We start from the raw sequence: 23497 nt of genomic DNA on the forward strand, positions 1-23497 counted from the left end.
AGGGCAAAGTGCACCCTAGTGTGCAGGGTGGGCGAGGTGTCCTGCTGTGGGTTCTCTCGTCTGACCTTCCCTGGACCCTCATCCACCCACCACCCACCACAACAGCCTCAAGCTCCCCCCTCGAGGTTTCAGCAGCTCCCCTGCCAGCTGTGGCTTAGCATTGGCATGTCACCACCTCCTGGTCAGAATGGCCCTGGGACACCCCTGGAGGCCCTGCTCCTTTGGAAGATCTCCCAGTGCCTGGAGCACCCCCAGTTCTACCTCGGGCCCAAGCTGCTCCCTGACTCCAGCCCCTCCATTACCCTGAAAAGGTATTGATCAGTTTGGCCTCTGTGTTCTGTGTGTTTTAATCCCAGAGTGTGAATCTTTAAGGATTAATTAGCAAAGATTGCTCAGGAAAAACAAAGTGGACACAAGTTTTGATACCTCCTGGTCACCCCCTATGATCACTTCCCTCTTAATTACGGTGCAATTTCTGGAAGCTGGAGGCAAGCTCCCATGTGCTCAGCCTCCTTGCCTTCTCCCTCTTCCCTGTGGCTCTCGTGGCCTCCAGCTCCCAGAGGCATGGCTGTAGGCAAAATGCCAGCCAGGCCAATCCGCCCACCCCCAGGAGCAGCGTGGCCAGTCTGGCTGCAGTCTCTCGCAGCCGGCCAAGGACTCTCGCCTCTGCTGGTCCGGGACCCTCACCTGCCCGAGGTGCCGGCTGCATCATGCACCAGTGTCCCTGGCTGCTCCGACCCTGCCAAGCTGCCTTCTTTAGTTCCTCAGCCCTCTGCACCCTTGCGAGCCTCCCGGCCTTTGCACCTACCTCTTCCTCGGCTGGGCCACTCTCAGCCCCGCCACCCTCTGCCTTGCTTTGTCTTCATGAGTTCCAGCTGGTCCTGTTGCCTTCAATTTAAATAAGGATCCCCCCAGGGGAGCTTCTCTGACACCTCCAGGCTGGGTTAGGTGCCCCCTTAGCCCTCCCGGCTGGCCAATCGCTGTGTAGTTTCCTGTGCTGGCCTGCCCGTGTGTGGAATTCCTCACTCACTCCCGGCCCACCTTCCCAGGGCCTGGGCTGGGTCAGCAGAGCAGGTGGCCTGCTCTGGCTCTGCCTCTGTCCTCTTTCTGTGGGTGGGGGAATCCATGGACATCAGGGAGGTGTCTAGAGGCCCCCGCACTGTGCCCAAGCCTGCTCTGCTTTGTGCTCCTTTCTCCTGTGTGTTCTTTCCCTGGGACCTGCACAGCTCTGCCAGGAAGCTTTGGGTTCCACCCTGAGCATAGATCCTTTCACAGAAAGAAAGATGAACAAGCAGCTATGTGTGTGGAGGGCCGGGTGACGGATGTCCTGTTTACTTGAAGTTGGGCAGCTAGAGCCATGCTCTGATGAGACCAGAGAGGGTGACTGAGGAAGAGCAATCTCAGGTGGTTTCTAGGCTTGTGATGGGGAGTCTGAGGGTTTTGCAAGTCATGGCAGTGTCGGAGAAGGCTCTAGACCCCGGTGGAAGGCAAGCGACTCTGGGAGTGGGAGGACCATGTAACCGAGGGCACTCCACTCCGGAGAGGGTTGGAGAAGCGAGGCTGCACTTGGGGTAGATGTGCTTCATTTCTAGTTTCAAACAGCCCTGTGGAAGGCCGGAAGGGCCAGGGCCACTGGCCTTGTTTTTCTGAGAAGCAGACCCAGCTGTGAGCCCTGCGGCAGGGGAGGGGCTGCCGGCACCCATCCCACCCAAACCAGCTGAATTAGGAAAGCGTGCCTTGTGTTCCACTCTGATCCCAGGGTCTGCTGACATTGCAGGGAGCCTCAGGATAAAGGGGCAGAAAGGCAGGGGCTATCTTTGGTGAGTCCTTCCTATCCGTCAGGGTCCTGTGTCCCGTTTTCAGATGAGGAGAGTGAGGCCCAGGGTCAGACGGTGGAGTGCAGCATAGCCGGACTGCCCGCTTTGACTCCGCATGTCCAGCTCGCTTTCCAAGCCCCTCTTGTATGCTCCGAGGTGCCAGCCGGACCTCCAGGGCTCCTGGTCTGCGGGGGAAGTTGGAGCCATTCACAGTGGCAGCCTCTCGTGTTCACGGTGCCGGAGTCACAAGCACGATGCTATCACTCTGTTCCTCTCTGGCTGAACTGTACTTGGCTCCTGAGGGCCCATATCACTCAAAACCATGAACTCGATCTTATCTCTTCAAGCCACTTCTGGTTTAATGCTCTGTCACTTTGGGGTACTGGCTCAGTCAGTTGAGTGTCATTCTCCCCTTCTGCCTGCTCCCTGCATCTCCCACTGGAAGAATCTAAGTTCCAAGGGGTCTCCCCATCATCCTGCTCCTGGGGGAAACAGCTCCCCTGGGGTCCGGGCAGCCTTCATGCCACAGAGCAACTGTGTCCAGTGCAAACGATGCAGGGGAGAGGTATGACGAGGTGGACCAACTGAGAGCAAAGGGGACTTCCAGGGGAGGTGGCTTCTGTGCCAAGTCTTGAAGTAGGAACTTCCACAGACATAAGGGAAAGGCATTGCATCAATGACAGCAGCATGTGCAAAGGCCCAGAGGGGGACAGGGCTGCTCGGCTTGCAGGTCCTAGTCAGGTTTATCTGAGGCTGAGCTGTGGAGCTCCATGTTCACAGCCAGCATTCCCTGCTCTTCTCTCCTCCTCGCCAACCTGATTTCCAGTGGTGCCCTGTCGGGACCTGCCATCAAGTCATTGGGATTCTTCCAATAGCACGTGACGGTTTCTGAGCTCAGATAAGAAAGAGAAGGCATTTCTTCACTGAAGCGACCAAAAGCCCAGGGAGACATGCTTCAGGCACAGCTGGATTCAGGGGCTCAAAAGCTGTCTTTAGGACTTGCCTCAGCTGGACCCTCTTCAGAGGGGACTTCAATCTCAGCAGGTTCCCCCCGTACAGTGGGTGACTTCAGGCCTCCCTCAGCCCCACAGGGGTGTGTCGGTTCCAGAAGATGTTCCTGCTTCCCAATGTTCCCCTCAAAGTCCCAGAGTTGAGTCTCACTGGCTTGAATTGGATCACCTGCCCCACCCCTCGACCAATCACCGTTGACAGGAAGAAGAACTATGCTAATTAATGAGGTGTGGTTCACACATCCATCCTCACCCCTTGACCAATCACTGTTGACAGGAAGAAGAACTATGCTAATCGAGGTACGGTTCACACTCCAGTCACATGGAGGTGGTTCACCAGAAGAAAACCAAGGTGCTGGTCGCAGACGAAGGGTTGGGGAGGTGGGCAGGCCATATAACAATGTCCACCACAGCACCCCTGTTCAGACTTCCTCCAGCTTGTGGTGTCTGATGTTTGCATGAAGGTGCTAAGCTATGCCTGTGATGCTCTGATCTTTCTTCAGTGTAAATCTGGTCTCCCCTGTCACCCTGTGAGCTCCTTCATGGGGATGTGGGTCTTTGGTTGCTCTTGGATCTCCCCTGGGCACAGGGCCCCCCAGAGCACCCCACAGGTGCTTTATGTGTGTGGACCCTGTCAGGAGACCAGGGATGCTTGTTCTAGACATTTGAAACTGCTTCCTCTAGCTGAGAATGTTGGAATTCATGAGGTCTAAAGTTAGGAGCCATTCTGCAATATTTAGGTTCCAAGACAAATATGGTCAGGCATCAATTGACAAACACTTAGGGTAGCCTCTCCCTATTTTTAGTTCAGATACTTATAGAATGACATCTGAGTGCATGCACGCCTACTGGCCCACAGCTGGGAATCACACAGCCTAATTCTGCCCAAATAAGGGTGGCAAAGACTACCAGTCCCCCACTGAGGGTGGACCCAACAGGTGGACAGCACAGAGAGGTCCGGATGCCAGGGATGGGCTCTCAGGTCAGATTCCAAGTGAGAAGGGACAAGGCTGGGCCATGCCCCTGGCTCACTCTGAAACAGCTCCTCTCATCTCAGTTGCATAGAACAGCCCTGCCATCTTCCTCTGCAGGCAGCAGCGTGGCTGCCCTCCTACGCTGTTGGGGGCCACAGGCCTCAGGGCCATGCACTCTTGCAGGAGGCTCCTTGCTGTCAGGGAAGCCACTGGCAGAGCAGGCTGTGCACTGCAGGCATGGGGGTGCATGGAGGGGCTGGAGCCCACTGTTTTGGCAGGCAGGAGCAGAGTATCAGGTCCACATGGGGTATGGGGGAGAAAGCAGAGACTCTAGAGTCAAGAGCCCATACAGTGCCTCTGTGCAGGGCCTGACCCGGCCATGCAGGGAGGCTGTGCTGGTGGAGGCTGCAGAAGGCCCAGAATCTCAGCAGGGCCATCGGGAGGCACCTTCTGCTCTCTGGGCAGCAGCAAGGGCCGTGCCCTGGCTTTGTGCACCCAGCCAAGCATGGACAGTCTGAGGGAGGTGGGTCAGCCAGGCTCACGTGGCCAGTGGTGGCAGTCAGATGGGGTCAAGCCAGATGTGGCCACCTACTGTCTTCCTGTATCTACTGGTCAGAAGAGTCCCTGCCTCACACCCCCACCTCTACCACCAGGGAGATCAGCCTGGGTACATCCAGCCCCTGCTCAGCCCCCTGGACTCTCCTTTGGGTGCCAAATCCACTCTCCTTTTTGCACAAGAGACCAGAGACCAGAGGCCAGAGAATTCCAGCAGAGAGTGTGGTGCAGCTCCTGCCGGCTTCCGTGGGCTTCCTCCTGTAGTCTGTCATGGATCTGAAGGCAGCAGGAGCGTTCTGGAGTGCTCTGGCTATGCTGGCCCATCAGCCCTGCTAGGCCGTCCATCCTCCAGCTACTTTGCCGAGCCAGGGGACTTCAGCGCTGGCGGGGGCCTCGCAGGGGCATGCAGCCCAAGAGGGACTCCCCCAGCTTTGACCCTGGCAGGAGGCGGGGCGGCCAAGCTTATTGGCTCAGGATGGATCCTCACCCTGGGGCTCGTTAGCAGGCAGGGTCGCAGCTCCCCATTAGGGGAGGGCTGCATTCCAGGATTTCCGTCCCTGAGGAGGAGAAAGGCTGCCGCCGAGTGGCTGTGGGCCTGGCTAGCAGGCCTTACTGCCTTTGCCTGTTTCAGTGCACAGCTTGGTCCACTGCGCTCGCTTGTCTCCCTGCAGGCGAGCTCCTGGGGCAGTTCCCTCACTCCCCATTAGACCTGCTGAGGAGAGCTTAGGGCCCAGAGAGCCTGTCGGGGGCAGGGATTGAGGAAGCCTCATGTCTTGGAGGGGACACAGGATGGAGTGCAGAAGGTGGTATCTAGCAAGCCTGTGCTGGGGTTGCTGAGCTGAGTCCCAGCCACAAGGAGGGGCAGAAAGAGCCAAGTGTTCAGAACACCCATTTGGGGGGCACAGTTGATGAGGAAGGATGTCGCCGGCCTGGTGAGATGGGGCCTGGCTGCCTTCGGGGAGGCCGGGGCCAGGGCTTTTTCTCCTTTCTTTGTCCTCCCTCCCACCGACGGTCTGAGCCGCCCAGACAGCCTCCGCGTGGGTCCCTGCATATGTGTCTGCTTGTGTTTCTCTGTGTGCATCTCTCTGTCTGTCTCTGTCTAATCCCTTTCTTCTTTCTCTGTCCATGTTTCATCTGGGGCTAGTGTGAAGTTCCCATGCCGGGTGCTCCACGGGGGGAGCAGTGGTCACGGAGCGGGGGGCCCTTTGGGGCAACCAGCAGCACGTTAGTGTGTGAGGGGGGAGGGAGCTGTCCCTTAGGGGCCTCCCTGTGCCCCTGCCTCTGCCCAGTGAGGTGTCGGGAAAGTGTCGGGTGCAGGGTGAGGCTGCAGCACGTGCGGCTCTGAGTTTGGAGCATCAGTCTGTCTGTTACAAGGCTTTACCTGTCTCTGGATGGTTCTCAGCCTAGACGGAATACAAGGATTAATTTAAAGAAACAGCAAAAGGTAGCGTTATGAAGCTCGCCGGGGGTTTCAGAGAACAGACACGGCCAAGGTCATCTTGTGTGCAGTGGTGTCAGTGTGTGTGAGGGGACGTGGCCCATGTGGGGGCTTGTGTCTGTGGGAAAGACAGGAGTCACTGCATTTCCAGAGAGACCCGTGATTGGAACAAGGCCGTGAACTTTGCTTCAGAACCACAAGCTTTCTCCATCTGCCAAATTAGGCTGCAGAAAATTCATTGTGATCCTTGTCCCCACCACACACACAGAGCAAAGTCGTCCTCTGTAGAGCTTCAACCTGCCACGTCACCCTGGGCACCGTTGACAGTGGGCAGCTGGCAGGGGAGTGTGGAGGACGTCTTTCCCGCCTTGGCCATCAGGGCTTTCGCTATCATGCAACTTGCCCTTCCCCGATGAACACCTGCTTCCTTTATGACACACAGGGGGCGTGGTGTTCTCTCCTTCTGCCTCTGCCTGGAAGTCTGACCGTGAGAGTCAGGCCTGGGTCTCACCATGGGTTGCCCCAGCCCACACCCATCTAGCCCTTGGCCTTGATGGCTTTGGTGGTCTTGCATCTGGCAGCTTCTCCGGATTCAGATTCGTGCTTACAGGGCTTCCTGGGCTCTCAGTGCAGCCCCACCACTGCCCCTTCTCTTGGCCCTTGGATACATTATCAAGTCCTCTATGCCCCTGGTTCCTCATTCATCAAATGGCGATGGTGACAGTGCCTGTCTCGTAGGGTTGTTGCTGTGGGTGTTAAATCTGTTAATGCCACCACCACACCCAATATCTGACTCACAGCAAGTGGCCTATTGATGTGCACCTTCCTCTCCAACGCTGACACCTCTGCATTGCTCTTCTAGGACCCGTCTGCGGATACAGGCCCTGCTTGTGAGTGCTATCTCCCGTCTCAAGGTTTCAAGCACTGGTTAGAAATGTGAGGCAGCCCTGAGGCATGCTCTGTCACTATTCGTTCGTTCTTTCTGTCATCCACAAGGCCACCAGGATGGCTAAATAGTGGAAAGGAGAGCTTTATTGGAGATACCAGTTTGCAGACTTCTCTTGTGTAGCGTGAAGGTGCTTTTTAGGAAGAGAGAAAGGGCAGGTTGGGTTTCATGCCTCACGGGGTCTGTACTTCACAGTAGAGTCATATATATTCAGCAGGTTTGGGGGAAAAGCTATACATATTTATGGGGTGGGTCACACGCATGTGCAATGGGTAAACATATATGTAACACACATCCCATGTTCACTTTGACTTTGGGGCAGGGTTTTAGCATTAAAATGAGGTGGAATTTGGCTCTTTACATCACAAGGTGACCTACTTAACACAAAGACAGTTTGTGTGCAGCCTCTACGAGCCAGGCTGAAACTGGCTCTGCAGCTTCTTATCAGGGAAGAATGTGTGTAAGGCTGGTTCTCTGTTCAATCAGAGTTGTAGGGTCTGGTTGTAAATCAGAGTCAGGAGGGGTTGGAAAATTTTCCTGATAGCTCCCATTGTTAGTGAGTTTAGCAAGGATGTAGTTTTTCTTGTAGCCATAGGAATTTGGGAAGTTGCCCTGCCAGCTGAGCCCTGAACCCTTGGCCCACAGGTAATTTTGTTTGCTTAACCTTAGGGTCTGTCTTAGTTGGATAAAAGGGCATTTATTATGGTCTCTAATAATACCTAATCTAATAATACTGCCTCTGGGCCAGGCACCGCACCAAATACTGGACACTGCACTGTGCAGCCCACTGGGGAGACCAGCGGGGAGATGCATCCACGGGTTCATACCTGAGGAGTGTGGTGCCTGGTGCCCGGCAGTGCTGTGTGCGTGCTGTTAACTAGCAGTGTGGTCAGTTAGGGTGGGTGAGCACAGCACTCCAGGGCACGCGGAGGGCGGTTAGCCCAGGTGTGGGGAGTCAGGGAGGAAGCGATTCAGAACCAAGACCAAGTAAGGCAGGAGGGGGAGAAGAAGGGGCCAGGCAGGCGGTGTGGCCCAGAGGCAGCAGATGCCCTGCCCGGGTGGGGAACTGGAAGCCCCACAGTCCTGCTGGACTAAGAGGGGCCCTGAGAGCGAGGCGGAAGCCTGGACAGGCAGGCTGAGGTTGGAGTGTGGGTCTTGGAAACTGTGTCAAACGGCTTGATCGAACTCGACAGAATCACATTCCTGGTCTGGGCTTTGAGAGCGGCTCTAACGTCCCAGCAAGGCTCCAAGACACTTGGTGGCAATCAGGAGCCCACCTCTGTGCTCTGAGGGTGGTGGCCAGGTGGGAGGGGTACCTGTGGGAGTGGGTGGCTGGGGACCCTCAATCCCCTGACCTGATCGCAGCCTGCTTTGTTCTCACCGGACTCTGGATTTTCATTCCTTGCAGATGTTGGAGGAGCTCAAGTGTTGGCAACTGGCAAGTCTGCCGGGGCTGAAATTGGTAGGTGACTCCCTCTAATCCTGGGTGCAGGGTCGGGGGGCAGAAGGAGGCTTTCCAGAAATCACAGGCAGGTGGCTGCGGTGTGGTATTGGTTCCACACTGGTGAGTGCTGAACAAGGGCCACCCTCACCTCCAGGCCTGCCCGAGTGGCTAACAGCTTTATCCCACAGGGCAAGGTCCTGCATTAGAGCCTGTCCTCAAAGCAGACACTCTTACCTCCCCAGTGATGGGTTCATTCGCTTGGTGGACATCAGGTCAACAGACACAGCCTAGTTGATTATAGCGAGAGGGCTTTTATTACCTGGCACTGGCAAGGGGGACACTGGGGTACCCCCCAAAGCAGTGTGTCCCAGAACAAGAGGGTTGGGCTGGCTTTATAAGCACAGGGTAGTGAGGCGTGATCTGATTGGATCTTGCAAGGAGGTGATGCCAGGAGGCATGATCTGACTGGCCCCTGGCATGGGGTGACCCAATCTGATTGGGTCCTGGATCCTGCCAGGCAGTGCCCACTTCTTCAGCTCCCTCTCCTCAGTCCAAGCACTTAGGTTTCTCCATGGTTGCATGCTTGGTTCATCTGGGCATGCTCAGGTCACCTGACCTTCAACCCGGGGGCCCATGGCAACCCAGAAGCAACTCAAAACTTCGTTACATACAAGTTGAGCCAGATGGTCTGGTGTGGTTACAGCATGAGGCATCAGGGCCACCTTTGGGCTCTATGCCGGATGGGCAGCTCCAGCACCCATAGCACCCTGCACTGCAGCTGAGAGCCCCACAGCAGGCTCTGCCTCCGCCGTGCATCCCTCTACCCACTTAGTTCAGCTCCTCCCTGCCCTGAGGGCTTGCCTGGCTCGCCCCGCAGGCAAGGTGCAGTCTGCATGCTCTTCCCCTTGAAGGTGCCCGACTCGGATGAGTCCACACTGGCCCGGCACATGCCCGCTGTGTGGCCTTGGAGTGAGCTCTTTGTCCGTCCTCCCCAGCTGACTGCAGGCTCCTCAAAGGCAGACAGACTCCTCTTCATTTGCCTTCAGTGCTCACCTCGGGGCAGGCAATGAACACGTACTTGACAAATGGGTCACTGAGTTAAGGAAGGGATAAGGGAGGAAGGGCCACAGGAAGCCAGAGAAATGAGCCACCTGCCACCCGGGCTGGGGTGGCAGGTGAGCATGAGGGCCCCTGGGAAGGTGGGAACGGTTTCCACAGCTGGAGGGACCAGGGGCGTTGCTCCAGGAGGCCAGGGTGGGATGTGGCAGAGACTGGGGGAAGGGGCTCGCAGGGAGTGGAAAATAGGCTGGCCTCAGCGGTGGCAGCGTGCACGCACACGCCGTGCACGTCACCCCTTGCAAAGGGAGCTGTAGAAGAGCTTTGCAGCGTGGTGACTGAGGCCGGTGTTCGATTCCTCCCGGTTCGCCAGACATCAAGTACGCCCTCATCGGCGCCTCGCTGGGCGTCGCCATCGCTGCCGGCTTCCTGGCCCTGAAGATCTGCATGATCAGGAGACACTTGTTCGATGACTACTCCTCAGACCTGAGAAGCACACACCAGGTCCCCAACGGTGAGGGACCGGCCCGGGAAGGCACAGTGGCCCAGGCAGCCTCCCAGCGAGAGGCGCTGAGGGGACCTCCGTGGCACTGGCTAGAGAAGGACCAAGCCTGCAGTCCCCGAGCACAGCAGCCGACAGGAGACGCCGTGCCCTTGCTGTGCCCGCGTCTCTCTCTGCGTCTGCTTCTGTCTCCTCTGTCTCTCTGTCTCTGTCTCTCTGCCTCCCTCTGTACTTTTCATTCCGCTCTCAGTATTCCTGAGAATTGAGTTTCCTGGAGAAAGGCGGCAAGACGAGCTGCAGCTGGGTTCAGTCAGAAATTTCTATTCTCTGTCCACACGATGGAATCAGACAGAATCGGCCTCGGGCGGAGTGGGGCTGGTCTCAGTGCGGGTCGGTGGTGGTGGCAGGTGCTGTCCACACTGCTTACGCGGTCGAGTGGCATCATTCTGTTCCCGTGGATCGGGTGAGTCCCGCTCGGACCAGTGTCAGGCCGGGTGACGCACGGCTGGCCCCGTGCCCCGCAGTGCAGGGAGTGGCTCCCAGGCCGGTGCCCAGCAGCCAGTCTTCAGGTTTCATCAGCAAAATGCAACGTTGACTGGCATCCCCTCTCTCTTAAGGTGTCACCACAAAATCATCCTGTGTCGTGTTACACTGCTTAAGGCAACGATGACGCAGTTTCGCAGAGATCCTGAGATGCAAGCGTGTCCCGTTGCACAAGGGGCTTGATCTGGCATAGGAGTTTGTTTACCATGGATTTTGTGTCCCTGTAAATAAAGGGGAGGAAACAGCCTCTTTCCCCACGCAGTCAGGCCCCGCATCACTTGAGGACATCAGTGAGCTAGAGCCGCGATCCCCAGCCTTTTTGGTACCAGGGACTGGTTTCACAGAAGATGATTTTTCCACAGACCAGGGTTGGGGGACGCGGGGAGCTCTGTGGCCCGGTCCCCCGGTGGGGACTGCAGAACTAGAGGGCCTGGGAGCTGCAAGTCCGGGGGCCGGGGAGTGGGGAGGCGAGGGCTCTAGGAAAGAGCCCTCCTGCCTAACGCCCGCTTTCTCCGTCTAGACGCCATGCTGCTGAAGAAGAGAGCTCCAAGGTAAGGTGGCTGCGTGGCAGTCGGCAAGGGGCGTTGCTGTCCCAGCCATCCCACTCCCTTGCCTGTCGTCCCCGCCCTTCTCTGCACTCTGCCGTGATTTCTAGGGGGACTAGTATGTGCCCCGCGGCCCCCTCCTCCCACCTGCTCTCCTTGGGACCAGTGGGCAGGTGTCATGAGAGTGGGGGCCTCAGGGCACAGCAGCCAAAGGGGGCTTGGGCTTGTTTCTGCACACCCTGGGTCAGATTCTGGCCCACCCCCTGCTTGGAACCCTCCAGGACATCCCCGACCCCACTTAACATGAGGTCCCAGGCTCTGCCACCCCCTGCCCCGGGAGTCCACACATGATCTGCCCAGGTTTCCTGGCTTCTCTGCTGGCACCCAGCCACACTGTTCTTCCACGTGGAGCACATGCCCTCATAGACAGTCCTGCCTCAGGACCTTTGCACTTGCTTTTCCTACCATGTGATATGCTCTTTGCCCATGTAGCTGTGAACCTTGGCCCTCGTTTCCTTCACATCTCTGCTTCAACGTCACCACTTCATTATAGATGGCCTGTTTAAAGCAGAATCCCCCCTCCCCTGCAGCCCTTATTCTCTTCCCCTTACCTGGCTTTATTTTTTCTTTATAGTTCTTTCCACCAGTTGATGTTACATGCTATATTGATTTGTCTTTTTTTAATGCTTTCCTCCCTAAAATGCAAGCTACTTAAGGCCGAGGTCTTCCTTTTCGCCTCTGTGGCCCTGGCACTTAGCATAGTGCCAGGAGCAGAGTACGTGCTCTTGTACCTGTTGAATGAATGAACGGGCGTGAGGCCAGGAGCCAGGTGCTGGGGGTTAAGAGCAGAGAAGTAAGACAAGCCCCCTCCATCTACAGGGGAGACAGGCAGGTCGCTGGTGGTGGCTGCATGTGGGAGCGAGCTTGCGGGAGGGCTGTGGCAGGGCCACACATGTGTTGCCTCGTGTCTTGGGGGTGCAGAGCCAGCACAGCCAGCTGGGAAGGTGCAGGTGGGCTTCGGCCTGCGTGTGGAAGGACAAAGAGAAGCTCATGTAGGCACAGGGGACCCTGGGTCATTGTGGAAAACCCGCAGCCAGCAAGCACGCAGTGTGGCAGGAGCAAATGCTGCTCGTGGAGATGCGGAGGGATGAGGCTGGAGGGACAGGCAGCTTCCACTCACGGGGAGCAGAGGGTCTGTGCTAAGCACAGGAGTCTGAAATCTATCCTGAGACTTTTGGTCAACCACTGCCAGGTTCTAAATGGGGGAGGGCTGGAATATTTTTTGTGTTGCAGTATCGTGGAGGAGGGGCCCAGCTGGGGACAGGGACACGTGCAGGGAGTGGCAGAGTCAGGCCTGTGGCAGAGCCCTGCGGGCTCAAGGCCAGGTGGAGGTGACAGAGGAGACGGCAGATGGGGGATGTGGAGGAGGCAGCCAGCCCAGGACCGGGGGGCTAAGGGGGCTGGTACGGCCACGTGAGGAGATAAAGGGACCTAGAGCAGCTCCGAGTTTTCTGGAAGTAGGTGGGAGAGCAGCTTTGGTTGCGGGCTAGCGGGTGAGATGGCAGCTACTTTTTCAAACATGGTGAGCCTGAGGTTTCTGGAGATTTCCAAGTAGAGGAGATGTTCGGTAGGTGCCTGGTGTTCAGGACAGAGGTTGGGGCTGAGACAGTGGTGGTGGCTTTTAGAAAGGGGCCGAAGCACAGTCTCACCCTCTAGCTCTTCCATGCGCCCTGGGGCCTGGTAAGCGCCCAGTGGTGTCTAGTGCTGGAGTGGACGGACAGATGGGACGAGAGACGGATGCGTGGCGCAGTCGTCAGAGGTCGGCATCCATGGCCCTTAGGGGTTCACACCCCAGGATGAGCCAGCAATGGGCTTCCTCGAGAAGTTCGCTGTTTTGAGGATTTCCCCTTCTTCAGATGTTCTGGTTTGGGCAGTGCTTTCTGATTGCGAGGCCCTTCCCACTCTCCTGCTCCCTGTCCCTCCTCACCCCCCTTCCTTATGTCTGGTCGCCCCACGGGGGCTGGGGCTGGGGAAGACAGAGGTGTAGTTGGGAGACCGTGTGACTTATCACCCAAAGTAGGACTTCGTGAAAGTGCGAAAAGGCACTGCTAAGTCCTAGGGAAGCAGGGCCGTGTGGTCACCCCAGGCTGAGTGGGCTGGGCGGTCTCCGGGCCCTGGGCGGCCACACACTCTCCTCTCACTGGCCATTGGCACCTCTTCTGCACCAGGGCAGGGGCTTTCGGAAATGTGTGGTGGAACTGGGGGCATTTCAGGCTGGGGGAACTGGGCTGCCGGGCACCCATCTCTCAGACACACACGCACACATTCACACACCCAGACCCACATTCCTCTTAATAGAGGAAACACTCTGAACATGCCCCGGTGCCACCAAACCCATGAGACCACTTATGCCAGAAAGTGGGGCTCCATGGCCCACCCCAGGAGGACTTCTCCCTGGGGCAGCCCTGTCTTCTTCTAGCCCTTGGGGCCCATCATGATGCCAGGCCCCCCCCCCCCCCGAGAGTGCCGCTGCGACGCCTGGCCAGGAGGGCGTTCTGGTCTGTGCTCACCCAGAGGCAGCACTCGTCGGCTGTGCGTTGGGTGCTACGTCAGCCTCCCCCACTGGAATCGGGGCCCACTGACCTCCAGCAGGGTTTTCGCACTGGGCTCTTGGTGGACTGGGATACAGGGAGGCTGTGATGGAGCCTGAAGGATGAGGAGAATTGGCTCCAGGTGGAGGGGGACCTGGAAATGAACAGGTGACCTCCAGAGCCAGAATCTGCATTGCCTTTCTGGGCCCAGGTGGACTCAGTGGTGGGCAGTGCAGGAGGAGTCCGCTTTGGACAGGAGCAGAAGCTGCAGGCTGCTGTGGCCAGCTCAGGACCTGTAGTCAAGACCACTGAGCCCTATGGGGACTTTAGCACAGTGAACCTGCTCACCAGCCCCAGGAAGGGCTCTGAGGTGCTCAAGCTCCACCTGCCACGGCCAGCTTACCTTGACCATCCAAACTGCCCACACACATCCGGTAGCACTTTGAGTCAAGGCTCTTGCTTTGGAAACCTCTAGAACTTGACACAGATCATGTTCCAGGGACATCTTAGTCATGGAATTCACATAGCATGAAATTTCACAAAGCTCAATTCTTAATCCTGGTGGATGTGCGTGCATGTGTGTTTGTGTGTGTGCATGTGTGTATATGTGTGTGTATGTGACAACTCATAATGATTGACACATGTGTGTGAGGGAAGATGCTGTGAGCAACACAACACAAGCCAATCTGCAAGCACTGCTGAATGAACAGTCGCTGTGCTTTTGCATGATCCTGCAAGAGGAGCATCTGTGCTCTGTGTGTGTGTGGAAGCTCTGGATTATTGTGAGACATCAGGGCTATGGGAGGCAATTTCCATAATCCAGGCAACATGGGTGCAAAATATTCAACAACAAACATTTTGAAAGTGAAGTGCAGGGGAAAAAGCACATGACTGGATGCTGGAGGAAGTCAGATGGGTCGAGGAAAGGAGACAAGAGATGAAGGATGGGAGAGAGGGGGGCTGGGAGGCAAGGGCAGGACAGGCGTTTGCTCCCCTGGGATGTACGGCTTGCGTCACGTGCTTGGCAGGCGACATACCAGAGCTCCTCTACAGAGGGACTTCCAACACACGGGAGGCGCAGTTCAAGTTTCCAAAACTGACACTAGATGGAGTCAGGCTGAGTCACCAAGAAGCTAGATCAAAAGAAAAAGCGGTTGACAAGCAAGCCATTCTGCCGTGGTAAAACTTTGCATGTGCTTTCTGTCATCTAAGACTTAGCTAATGAACGTCCTGTTATCTTGTTTTGCAGGCTAAACCTCCATTTGTCTGAAAGGTGAGTCGTACAAGTGATCGTGTGTACTAAAAGGAGGGAAGTCAGCCCGCCCCGCAGCGCCCGGTTCTCATGCAGTGGTACTTTGGCAAGATTTAAAATGAAGTTGTGCAGCATTTGCCCACTTAAAGTTGAGAAAACTGGGTTTGAACAGGAGAGTTCATTTTTTTTTTTTTGTTCATTTTCTAAGACCTTATTTTTGGCAGTGGATAATCTAACCATTAGCCAATTTAGTCCATTTGATGAAAAAAGAAATTCCTAAACATCTCTTTGTGTCATCAAGCTATCAGTTTGGCTGAGTGTTTGCTTCCCAGTGCTGCTCTGGGGTCTCAGAGCGGACAGAGCCTGCATGTGCAGGGCAGGGTCTGCAGGAGGGGACCGGATCCCAGGCCCCCTGACTGGACAAGCCCTACTCCTAGCAAAGAGGCATCTTCACCGGGTTTGCGCAAATCGCCCACAGTCCACCTCCCCCAGAGCTGCTTTCTCTCGCTCATTCTCCGGGCACATGATTTTCCCAGAGTGGCTGCCCACCGAGAATTTGGCCCCTGTCTGATCCACCCAGGATGGTCACGCAGGCCCGGGGCAGTCTCTTGACTCCTCTCTCACCCTCTTGCTTTTTGAAAAACCTTCAAATCCACAAAAGAGTTGCAAGAACAGTGCAACCAAAATATATATATGCTCCGCCTAGATTCACTAACAAACATTGTGCTCCCTTTGCTTTCTCCCTGTGCACATTTACCTTTCTTGACTGAGCCACCTGAAAATTAGTGTAGTTATCATGATATTCACCCCTAACACTTCGCCATTGACCACCTACATAATCACAATGCAGTGACCACTCCCAGGAAAATGAATGCTATTGCAATATTGTCTATTACACAGTCCACATTTGTATTTCCCCAATTGTTTCAAAACTGTCTTTTATCTCTCTATTTTCCAATCTAGGAAAAATATTTGTATTTTGTTTCATATCTTTTTAGTCTCCTTCAGGGCTGAACACGCCCTCTGCCTCCTTCTCCCCACAGCATTGTCGCTTTTGAAGTACGCAAGCCAGTTGTCTTACGCAATGTCCTGTTTTCTGCATCTGTCTGGTTGTTTCCTCCTGAGTAGATTCAGACTGAGGGTTCTTTTGTCGAGAGTATAACAGAAATGACATTGCGTATCTTTTACTGTCTTGCGACAGGTGTGTGATGCCAGGATGCCTGTTGGCAATGCTTCCTCTGATCCCTTGGTTTAAAAAGTGACTGCTAGATCCCCGCACTGTAGAGATAAACAATTTCCCCTTTGCAATGAGTAAAGAATCTGAGGGGGTTACTTTAAGAACTTGTGAATATCTTGACCCCCAGTAGTTCCTCACTCAATGATTTCACATTGATTCGTGATCCTGCTTGAATCAGTTATTGTCATTGGTGGTTACAAAATACTGACCTAATTCTCGCATTCCTTCTACACTGAATAGTGGCCACTCGCCGGAGGAAAGGATTCTCCTGCTTGTTGAGCATTGTTACTAGGGACTTCAATGCACTTTAATTCATTGTCACCATGCTTCTTTTTGATGCTCAAGTTGTCCCACATTTGGACAGTGCAGGTCACTTCTCAGTGGCTCCTGTGCCTTTTGCACAGGACCCCGCTAGTCTCTGAACACTTCCTAGACTTCTGTCACTATCCCAGAGCTCAGGCTCACCTTTTGCTGCTCCAACCTGGAGTCACCCATTTTCCCAAGCACCCCTGTTTTCCTTTTTTGCTATTTTGTTACTGTGGATTGATTTTTAGGAACCAGGATCTGGGCACCACGTATGCTCGGGGATACTGAGGCATCTTTTCTTCTATACCCTTTCAATGGACAGAGTCAGGAAATGTGTATTTCAATTACGAACTCAATACCGTGAGGCTTTTCCCAAGCTTTCCCCAGTCTGTATTTCTATATTGCCTCATCTAAAGTAAACACTCTAGCTCTCAACCATGTAAATATTTTTACTCATTTGCTCTATCCTATAATACGCACAAGATACTTCCAGAAATCACAGCACTGTACAGCTACAGACCAGCTTCGTAAACTTGGAGGTTTCCTTGCAACGCTTTTTACTTAAGGAGTTTAGCCCTTGTATGCAGTAACAGTATTGTGTTCAAATTGAATTATTTACTTTCTCTATGTGGATACGTGAGCAACTGGATAGAATAAGAAACACTTGTTTTAATGTGTATGCTATTTTAATGTTTCCCTTTTTTATCCTTTTAATTTAATTTAATTTTTGAAAATGTAAAACATGTACATCATTCAAAGACAAAGCTACATAGAAAGTAAACTCAGAGAAGTGTTGCTCCCATAACTGTCTACCGTCCCCTGTCCCCACTCTCTGCTGCAAAGTTACTATTTTTAATACTTCTTGGTTGATCCTTCCTGTGTCACTTTTATAAAAATACATTTAATTAAATAATATTTTTACTTATATGTGCAATTTTTTATACAATTAAAAAATGTGTGCCTATATATCTTTTCTAGTACTTTTATAGTTTCATTTTTTACTTAGATCTCCAATCCATTGGCATTTATTCTGGTATGAGCAATAGATCCAATTTTATCTTTTTCCAAAATGGCAATCCAATTATTTCAATATTATTTTTGAAAACCACTCTATTTCCCCAGTGTTTCATTTGCCACTTTTACGGCACTCTGAATTGCCATCTGTACTAGGGCTATTCCAGTCTCCATGTTATTCTCCAACGGTATTCGAGGCTGCTCACACACCAGCGCCTCGCTCTCACCTGGGGAGGCCGCATGGTGTTCCCTGCAGTCTGACAGGCTCGTTTCCCCACCCGTGCATGTGCGCGTTGCGTTTCCTTCCCAGGGGCACAGTCTTGCTGTTCTAGTCCAGCTATTCTCGCATACTTATTTTTCCATGTGAACTTTAGGATCAACTTCAGAATCTCTCTACAGAAACAAACATCTTGATATTTTTATTGGGGTTGCATTACACTTACATATTAAATTGAAGATGATTGACTTCTTTACTGTGTTAAGTGTTCCTCCAGGGAAAAGAGATAATTTTTTTAACAAGTCTGTTTTTGTGTGTTTCAAGAGAGCTTTCATGTTTTACTCCCCTAGGGTCTTCACATTTCTTAAGTTTATTCCTAAGTATTTTGTATCTTTGTTGCTCTTTAAATGGAGTTTCCCGTTATGTCTCCTCCCTGGTCATCGATTGCATATTGATTTTTTTATACGTTAACATTATAGTGGCTGCCTTATTGAATGCTTCTACTCTTTGTGGTTGTTTATTCCTTGATCCCTTGAATTTTCATGATACTGTGTCACCTGCCAAAAGGTAGACCTGCTTCCCCAGTTCTTGTCCCTCTAATGGTTTTCTCCTCTCTGGTTGCGCTGGCTAAAATCACCAACGCTGACTAGCAGTGGGGGCACTGCGCGTGCGTGCCTGGTGCCTGATCTTGGTGGGACATCCACTGCTGGCTTCCATCAAGTGAGATACCGGCCTCAGAGCTGAGTGCACATATTTGATCATGTTAAGGAAGCATTCTTTATTTTACTGAGTTTTAAAAATCAGAAATGGGTGTTGGATTTTGTGAAAGGTCTTTTCAGTATTAACAGGCAATAAGGTATCTTCCACAGATACACCCTGGGACTGCCCTGGGCTAACCAAAATGGACAGGCGCCCTCGTTATCAGTTTTAGTTCTGTTTTTGTTGTTTTCCTTCTTTCCTTGTTGGTCTACATGATTCTTGGAGGACACAGTGAAAGATTTGAGTCTAGCAGCCACTGCACTGTACAGTGTCGCCAGACCCTGCCCGGCTTACCTTTCCCTGCAGGTGGTGCCTGGCTCTCTAGTGGCTGCTGATGTGTCCATTTCCAGAGGCATCACTGCCTGTCGGAGAACAACTGCCTCCCTTCCCCCAGCACAGGGCTGGGCTGCCCATGCACTCTGGGCATCGCTATCTCCAGTCCAGCCTCTTCAGACTCCTTCCTTAACAATACCTAAAGGAACCTTCTAACTCAGGGCTTGTTAAAGACAACAAGGGGGATGAACTTTCTGCCAAGCCCCTGGGCCTCTAGACCAGCTGACTCAAATTCCATAGTCTTCTAGACCCACCATCCTCTAAAGGGGAAGCACAAACACCCGACAGCTTCTGAGGCCCTTGCCTGGAATCCACGCCTCTCTCCCCTTCCCCTTGCCAGGCCTTGCTTGTTCCCAGCGTCTGCCTTGTCATCAGCACTGGCTGTGCTGCTGTCAAGCTCTAGAGCTCCGACCTTGGCCTGTGCCCTTCGTCCTCACACACAGGGTGGGTAACTATGTGCTGTCCAGCTTGCGGTCTCTGACTTGGTTTGTCTTCCTGCCGTTGGTTTCTCTTCTCTCCTGGGGAGATGTTAGTTAGATGTCAAGAGATTGCAGCTGAATATGCACAATGGAATGTCAGAAACCATTGCGCATCATTCAGTGTAAGCGTAAATATGCCGTTCTATCATATGTACACATGGTGTCCGTGTGGAACTGCAGTGAGGGTGTGAATTTGTTCTCAGTGCACAGAGGTTTGTGAGGCCCTTAGCTGTGCGTGGCCATAGCAGGGTCTTTGCCGGACTTTCAGCCCAAGCTGTCTTGTATCAGGGTCTGGTTTGCTGGCCTCATCTTCTCTTCTGTGTTCCTCCTTTTTAATATGTCTGTCCTCCCCTTCCCTTCTGTCAAAGCTGGGACACTAAGTACAGAGAAGTCCCACCCTTGGTAACAGCTTGTAGTTCAGACTTGAAAGCATCATTGTCCAGTCACATTCCTAGAGGTCTACTTTGTTCCTTGTAGCATCTGCCCAAATATGTACAAAATCTTCAACTGCAGAAAGGGCTACTTTCCCCGAAATATGCTTGTCAACCTCAGGGAATGATGTCTTCCCTCTGCGACATGAGTGTTGGTGAGGTTTGGTTCTGCGGGCTCAGGTTTGGCAGGCGGAGAGCGAGCTCCAGGCCAAGCTCTCTCCCCGTACGCAGAAGCCGCTGGTCTTCGGGTTCCTTTCTGTGCTGCACACGGAAATGTCCACCTTGCTGGGATTTGCTGGTGAACTCCTTCATGCCTGTTTGCGTGTGTCACAGACGCACGTGTGACAATTAGGTAGAGCACAGTCACTCTGTCAATGTCTTCCAGATGGTTCTCTTCCTTTCCAGAGATGCACGAGTGATTGAGCTCTAGGTAACGGTTCCATCAGGAGGGGTCCAGCAGTGTAGACGACCACTCGCAAGCAGTCACAGCCTCAGGACGCCTAGAATTCGAACACCCGTGGCTGGTGATAGACCTTCATATGGACTCAATACTGGAGGCAAGTAATGGAAGGAACAGAACCTACTGTCCCTGTGTCCTCAAGGAAAATGCCGCTCCTCTTCTGCAAGAAGCTGGCTGCACAGAGGGAGGCCTGAGTGCTTTAGCCAGCAGTAAGAAAAGACCAAAACCAAAAAATTCACACCGCCTGTCAGAGTCCCCTGTGTTGGAGCTGGTCATGCTTCTACGATGGCATCGTGTTCATGTCAGTGGAACCTACTTACAGCAAATGGCTCATGGAAATGGGAATCGAACCCAAGCCACAACTTCCTGAGCACTACCATCTCATCAACAGCTAAGCGGCACTTTCTAGAACCATTGGCCTCACCTTCTTAGCTTCCAGGAAAATCCTATATTAAAGACAGACCCTGTGAACACCCAGGAGCCCTGAAACATGGGGACCGTGAGACGGTCTCTAGTCCTGTCTGTGAGAGTCTGACCTGGAGGGGAATGGCAGGTGGGGCAGTGATGGGAAGGGCCCAATGGTCATGACTGGGCCTACAGCTCTGCAGACCTTCCAGTGACGGCGCCCACAGGGGCTGAGTGAGGAAGCAGATGCCGGGCCTTGTACAGAGCTATGCACGAAAGCTGTTATTGCTATCCTTACGTCATTACTTTGCGGTTATTATCACAACTTGCATAGCTTTTGCAGGAAGGACACAAATGGCAGAGGCCCAGGAAACCCATGTCCTTCAATTATTGCTGTCAAACTAGGGTTCTGTGGTATAGACCCCACGAACATTCCTCTCGCCCGTGATCCCAGCCTGTATTTCTGGGACCGCGTCATGGAAGACTCCTTGCCCTCTCATCAGCAGAGACTGCAGCAGTTCTCCTTGGACTGGGCTATCCTCCTCACGTGTGACGAAAGAGGAGCAGTATTTCAACACGGAGCGCTGCGTTATCGTAATGTGCCTGGATTCCCAGGGCGTCTTTCATCTGACTTGGTAACAATGTTGTTCATTAGCGGCCTTTGTTAACTGATAACCGAAAGTGGTGATGTGACGTTCATAAGCAATTTTCTGTGTGTAACATAGAATAAACCACCGTGTAAGGGATCTGCTAATTGATTTGCTTCCTTTAGCAGCATTTTAATTAAGACATTTGGTTTGTGAGCGGCAGGAGCATTTCGAACTGAAGGTGAGTGCTCCAGAACCCAGAACTGTGGGTCCTCTCCCCGGCTCCACCTCGTGCCATATTTTCCTGGCACCACCATGGGACTCTGGTTTTGTTTCAGCCCCACACAAGGTTTCCTGTGTGAAAAACAGAGAAATACGCTGAAGACCAGTGTCCTCGCCTCAGGTGGTAAAGGCTGATGTCATCTGGGAGGCAGAATATGCTGGGGACCCTTGGCACTGAGGTCTCCCTAGCCGGTGCCCCAAACCCAAGCTCAGTGGCTTCCTTCTGGGAGTCCTGCCACAGCCGTGGAAGCTCTCTGAAGCCCCTCTTCACAGCCCCTGCCCAGAGCAGCTCCTGGGGACAGGGGCTCCAAGGGGAAGCTCTTGGAAGTGACTGGCAGCCCCAACAAGCCACTGTGTCTGCAGGTGCAGTGTCTGGTGTCAGGGCCGTTCGGACACTGGTGCCTCACCCCGTGGTTAGGGAGTGTGCGAGCAGAGGGGGGGCTGGGATAACCCCTACTCTCTCAGCCCCGTAGGCCCTGGGGCCTCCAAAACACATACTGTTCCCCACCCCCTACCCACCCACACAGCATGAGGAACACCATGGCCACAGACAAGGGGACAAATGACTCTCAAACACCATGCTGCAGATGGCAACAGCCAGCCAGGATCTGACCGTATGGCCATGGTGTGGGGCCTGCAGGACTCAGGACCAGGAGGAGGGGAAGGTGAGGCAGGAGAGGGTTATCTGGCAAGGTCAATAAATTAAAACTCATCTATATATGTATCAATCTATAGATCTATAAATTAAAAATATGTTTACCTTGAATCTATAAATTAAAATCAATACATTAACAAATAAATGTATGTGTGTGTGTATACTCCTCTGTGTGTTAAAAGTATACATATCATACAATTCTAAGACACAGGTGGAGGTTTGGAGCAGTTAAAGCTCCTTTCCGGGCAGGGTTGTCCAGGCAGAGGGAGGCCGAGCTGAGTGGAGCTGAAGGTGCAGCTTTCATCGTGTCAGCTGGGAACAGCTGAGACAAGCTCGGCTGCCGGAGATGAAAAGATCAAGGCTACTGTGGTTTCGCGGGAGGCATCACATGTCAGCATCTCTCCCAACACCTAGGGTCGCCTGGGCGTCCGTGCCCCAGCCCAAGCCGAAGGTGAGCGAGGCTTGGGTGGGGTGTCAGTGGCGAAGAGGCAGAGGATGGTGGGTTTGGGATGGACCTTAGGGGAGAGATGGCAGGACTTGCTGATGGCTTGATGTGGGGGGGGAAGGAGGGAGAGGGCAGTCGCCACCCAGGCTTGGGGCCATTGCCTGGGACCTGGAGAGCCCCAGGAGCGCTGGCCTTGGGAGGGGTCTGCGGCAGGGTCTTGCGTCTCCTGTGGCAACTGTTAGGGGGCCAAGGATGGGCTGCATTTGGAGAGAGTGAGCCCCACATTCCTGCAGGTATGCAAGCCTGTGAATTGGGGTTGAAAACATGTGTTGAAGAATGATCTAGAACTTGCCCAGGTATTTATGAAAGCAAACAGGGACAACTGGCCTGGAGGAGTTGTGAGGCTTCTGTCCCCTAAGATGGCGTGTGCAGAAGGGGCCGTGGGAAGTCCATACGGGGCTGGGTCCAGGCTGTGATGGACTCTTTCCCTTCTGGGTCATTTGTTATAATCTCAGACTTGTCAGACTAATTAACCATCCTTCAAAGAATATGATTTTTCGTATCCCGAGTACATTATCGTCAGATGACAAACGAGTGGCACATCTCCCAGGCTGCATACACAGATGCAGGGAAGTCACTTGGGCTTTGGATGTCCCAGCCTCACCTAGCAGCGTATCTTAGGTCCAAGTGTTCATGGTCCTGCAGTTTCAACTGACTCATGATTTTCTCTTCTTTTGTGGCCCCTTCTCTGAGCAGCACAGAGCAGGGGTACAGCATCTGGGTTCTGCAACCAAACACCGCTTTGTGAGCCAGACAAATTATTTAACGGTGAAACAACTTACCCTGCTTGCCTGCGGTTCCCTCTAATTAGGGGCCACATCTCTGTCTTCTGTGTTTTCCCCACATAGGTGGTGTCTCATGCCAGACAGTAGCACAGGAAACATTTATAGAGTATTTACCAGTTTTGGACACTGTTCCAAGTGTTTTACATACAGTAACTCTTTGGAAAGTCACACAACCCCCTGTGGTCTCCATCCTCATTTCACGGTTGAGAAAACTAAGATAAAGTTGAGTCACTCATCAGAGGTCAGTAAGTGGTGGACCAGGAAGAAGTAGACCCAGCCCCCTGGGCTAGAGCCCACGCACTGGACCACCCAGTGAACAATCCCACCTGCAAAAGAGCACGAGCATCGATGTGGTAGGTTGTTACAGTG

The 23497-nt window shown here is 53.4% G+C and overlaps 1 protein-coding gene across 1 annotated transcript in view; it reads left to right on the forward strand.

Annotated features, from left to right (window-relative positions):
- TMEM273 (transmembrane protein 273) overlaps positions 1–21977 on the forward strand; it is a 33786-nt gene extending 11809 nt beyond the window's left edge. The window contains exons 2-5 of the mRNA XM_045568300.1: positions 8149–8202; positions 9614–10836; positions 14671–14694; positions 19855–21977. Coding sequence (XP_045424256.1) covers positions 8149–8202; positions 9614–10008 — 449 coding nt within the window. The 3' untranslated portion in view covers positions 10009–10836; positions 14671–14694; positions 19855–21977. The remainder of the gene's footprint in view (positions 1–8148; positions 8203–9613; positions 10837–14670; positions 14695–19854) is intronic.
- The last annotated feature ends 1520 nt before the right edge of the window (positions 21978–23497 follow it).

Source organism: Lemur catta, chromosome 14, assembly GCF_020740605.2.
Source record: "Lemur catta isolate mLemCat1 chromosome 14, mLemCat1.pri, whole genome shotgun sequence".
In the NCBI taxonomy this organism is placed as follows: Eukaryota; Metazoa; Chordata; class Mammalia; order Primates; family Lemuridae; genus Lemur; species Lemur catta.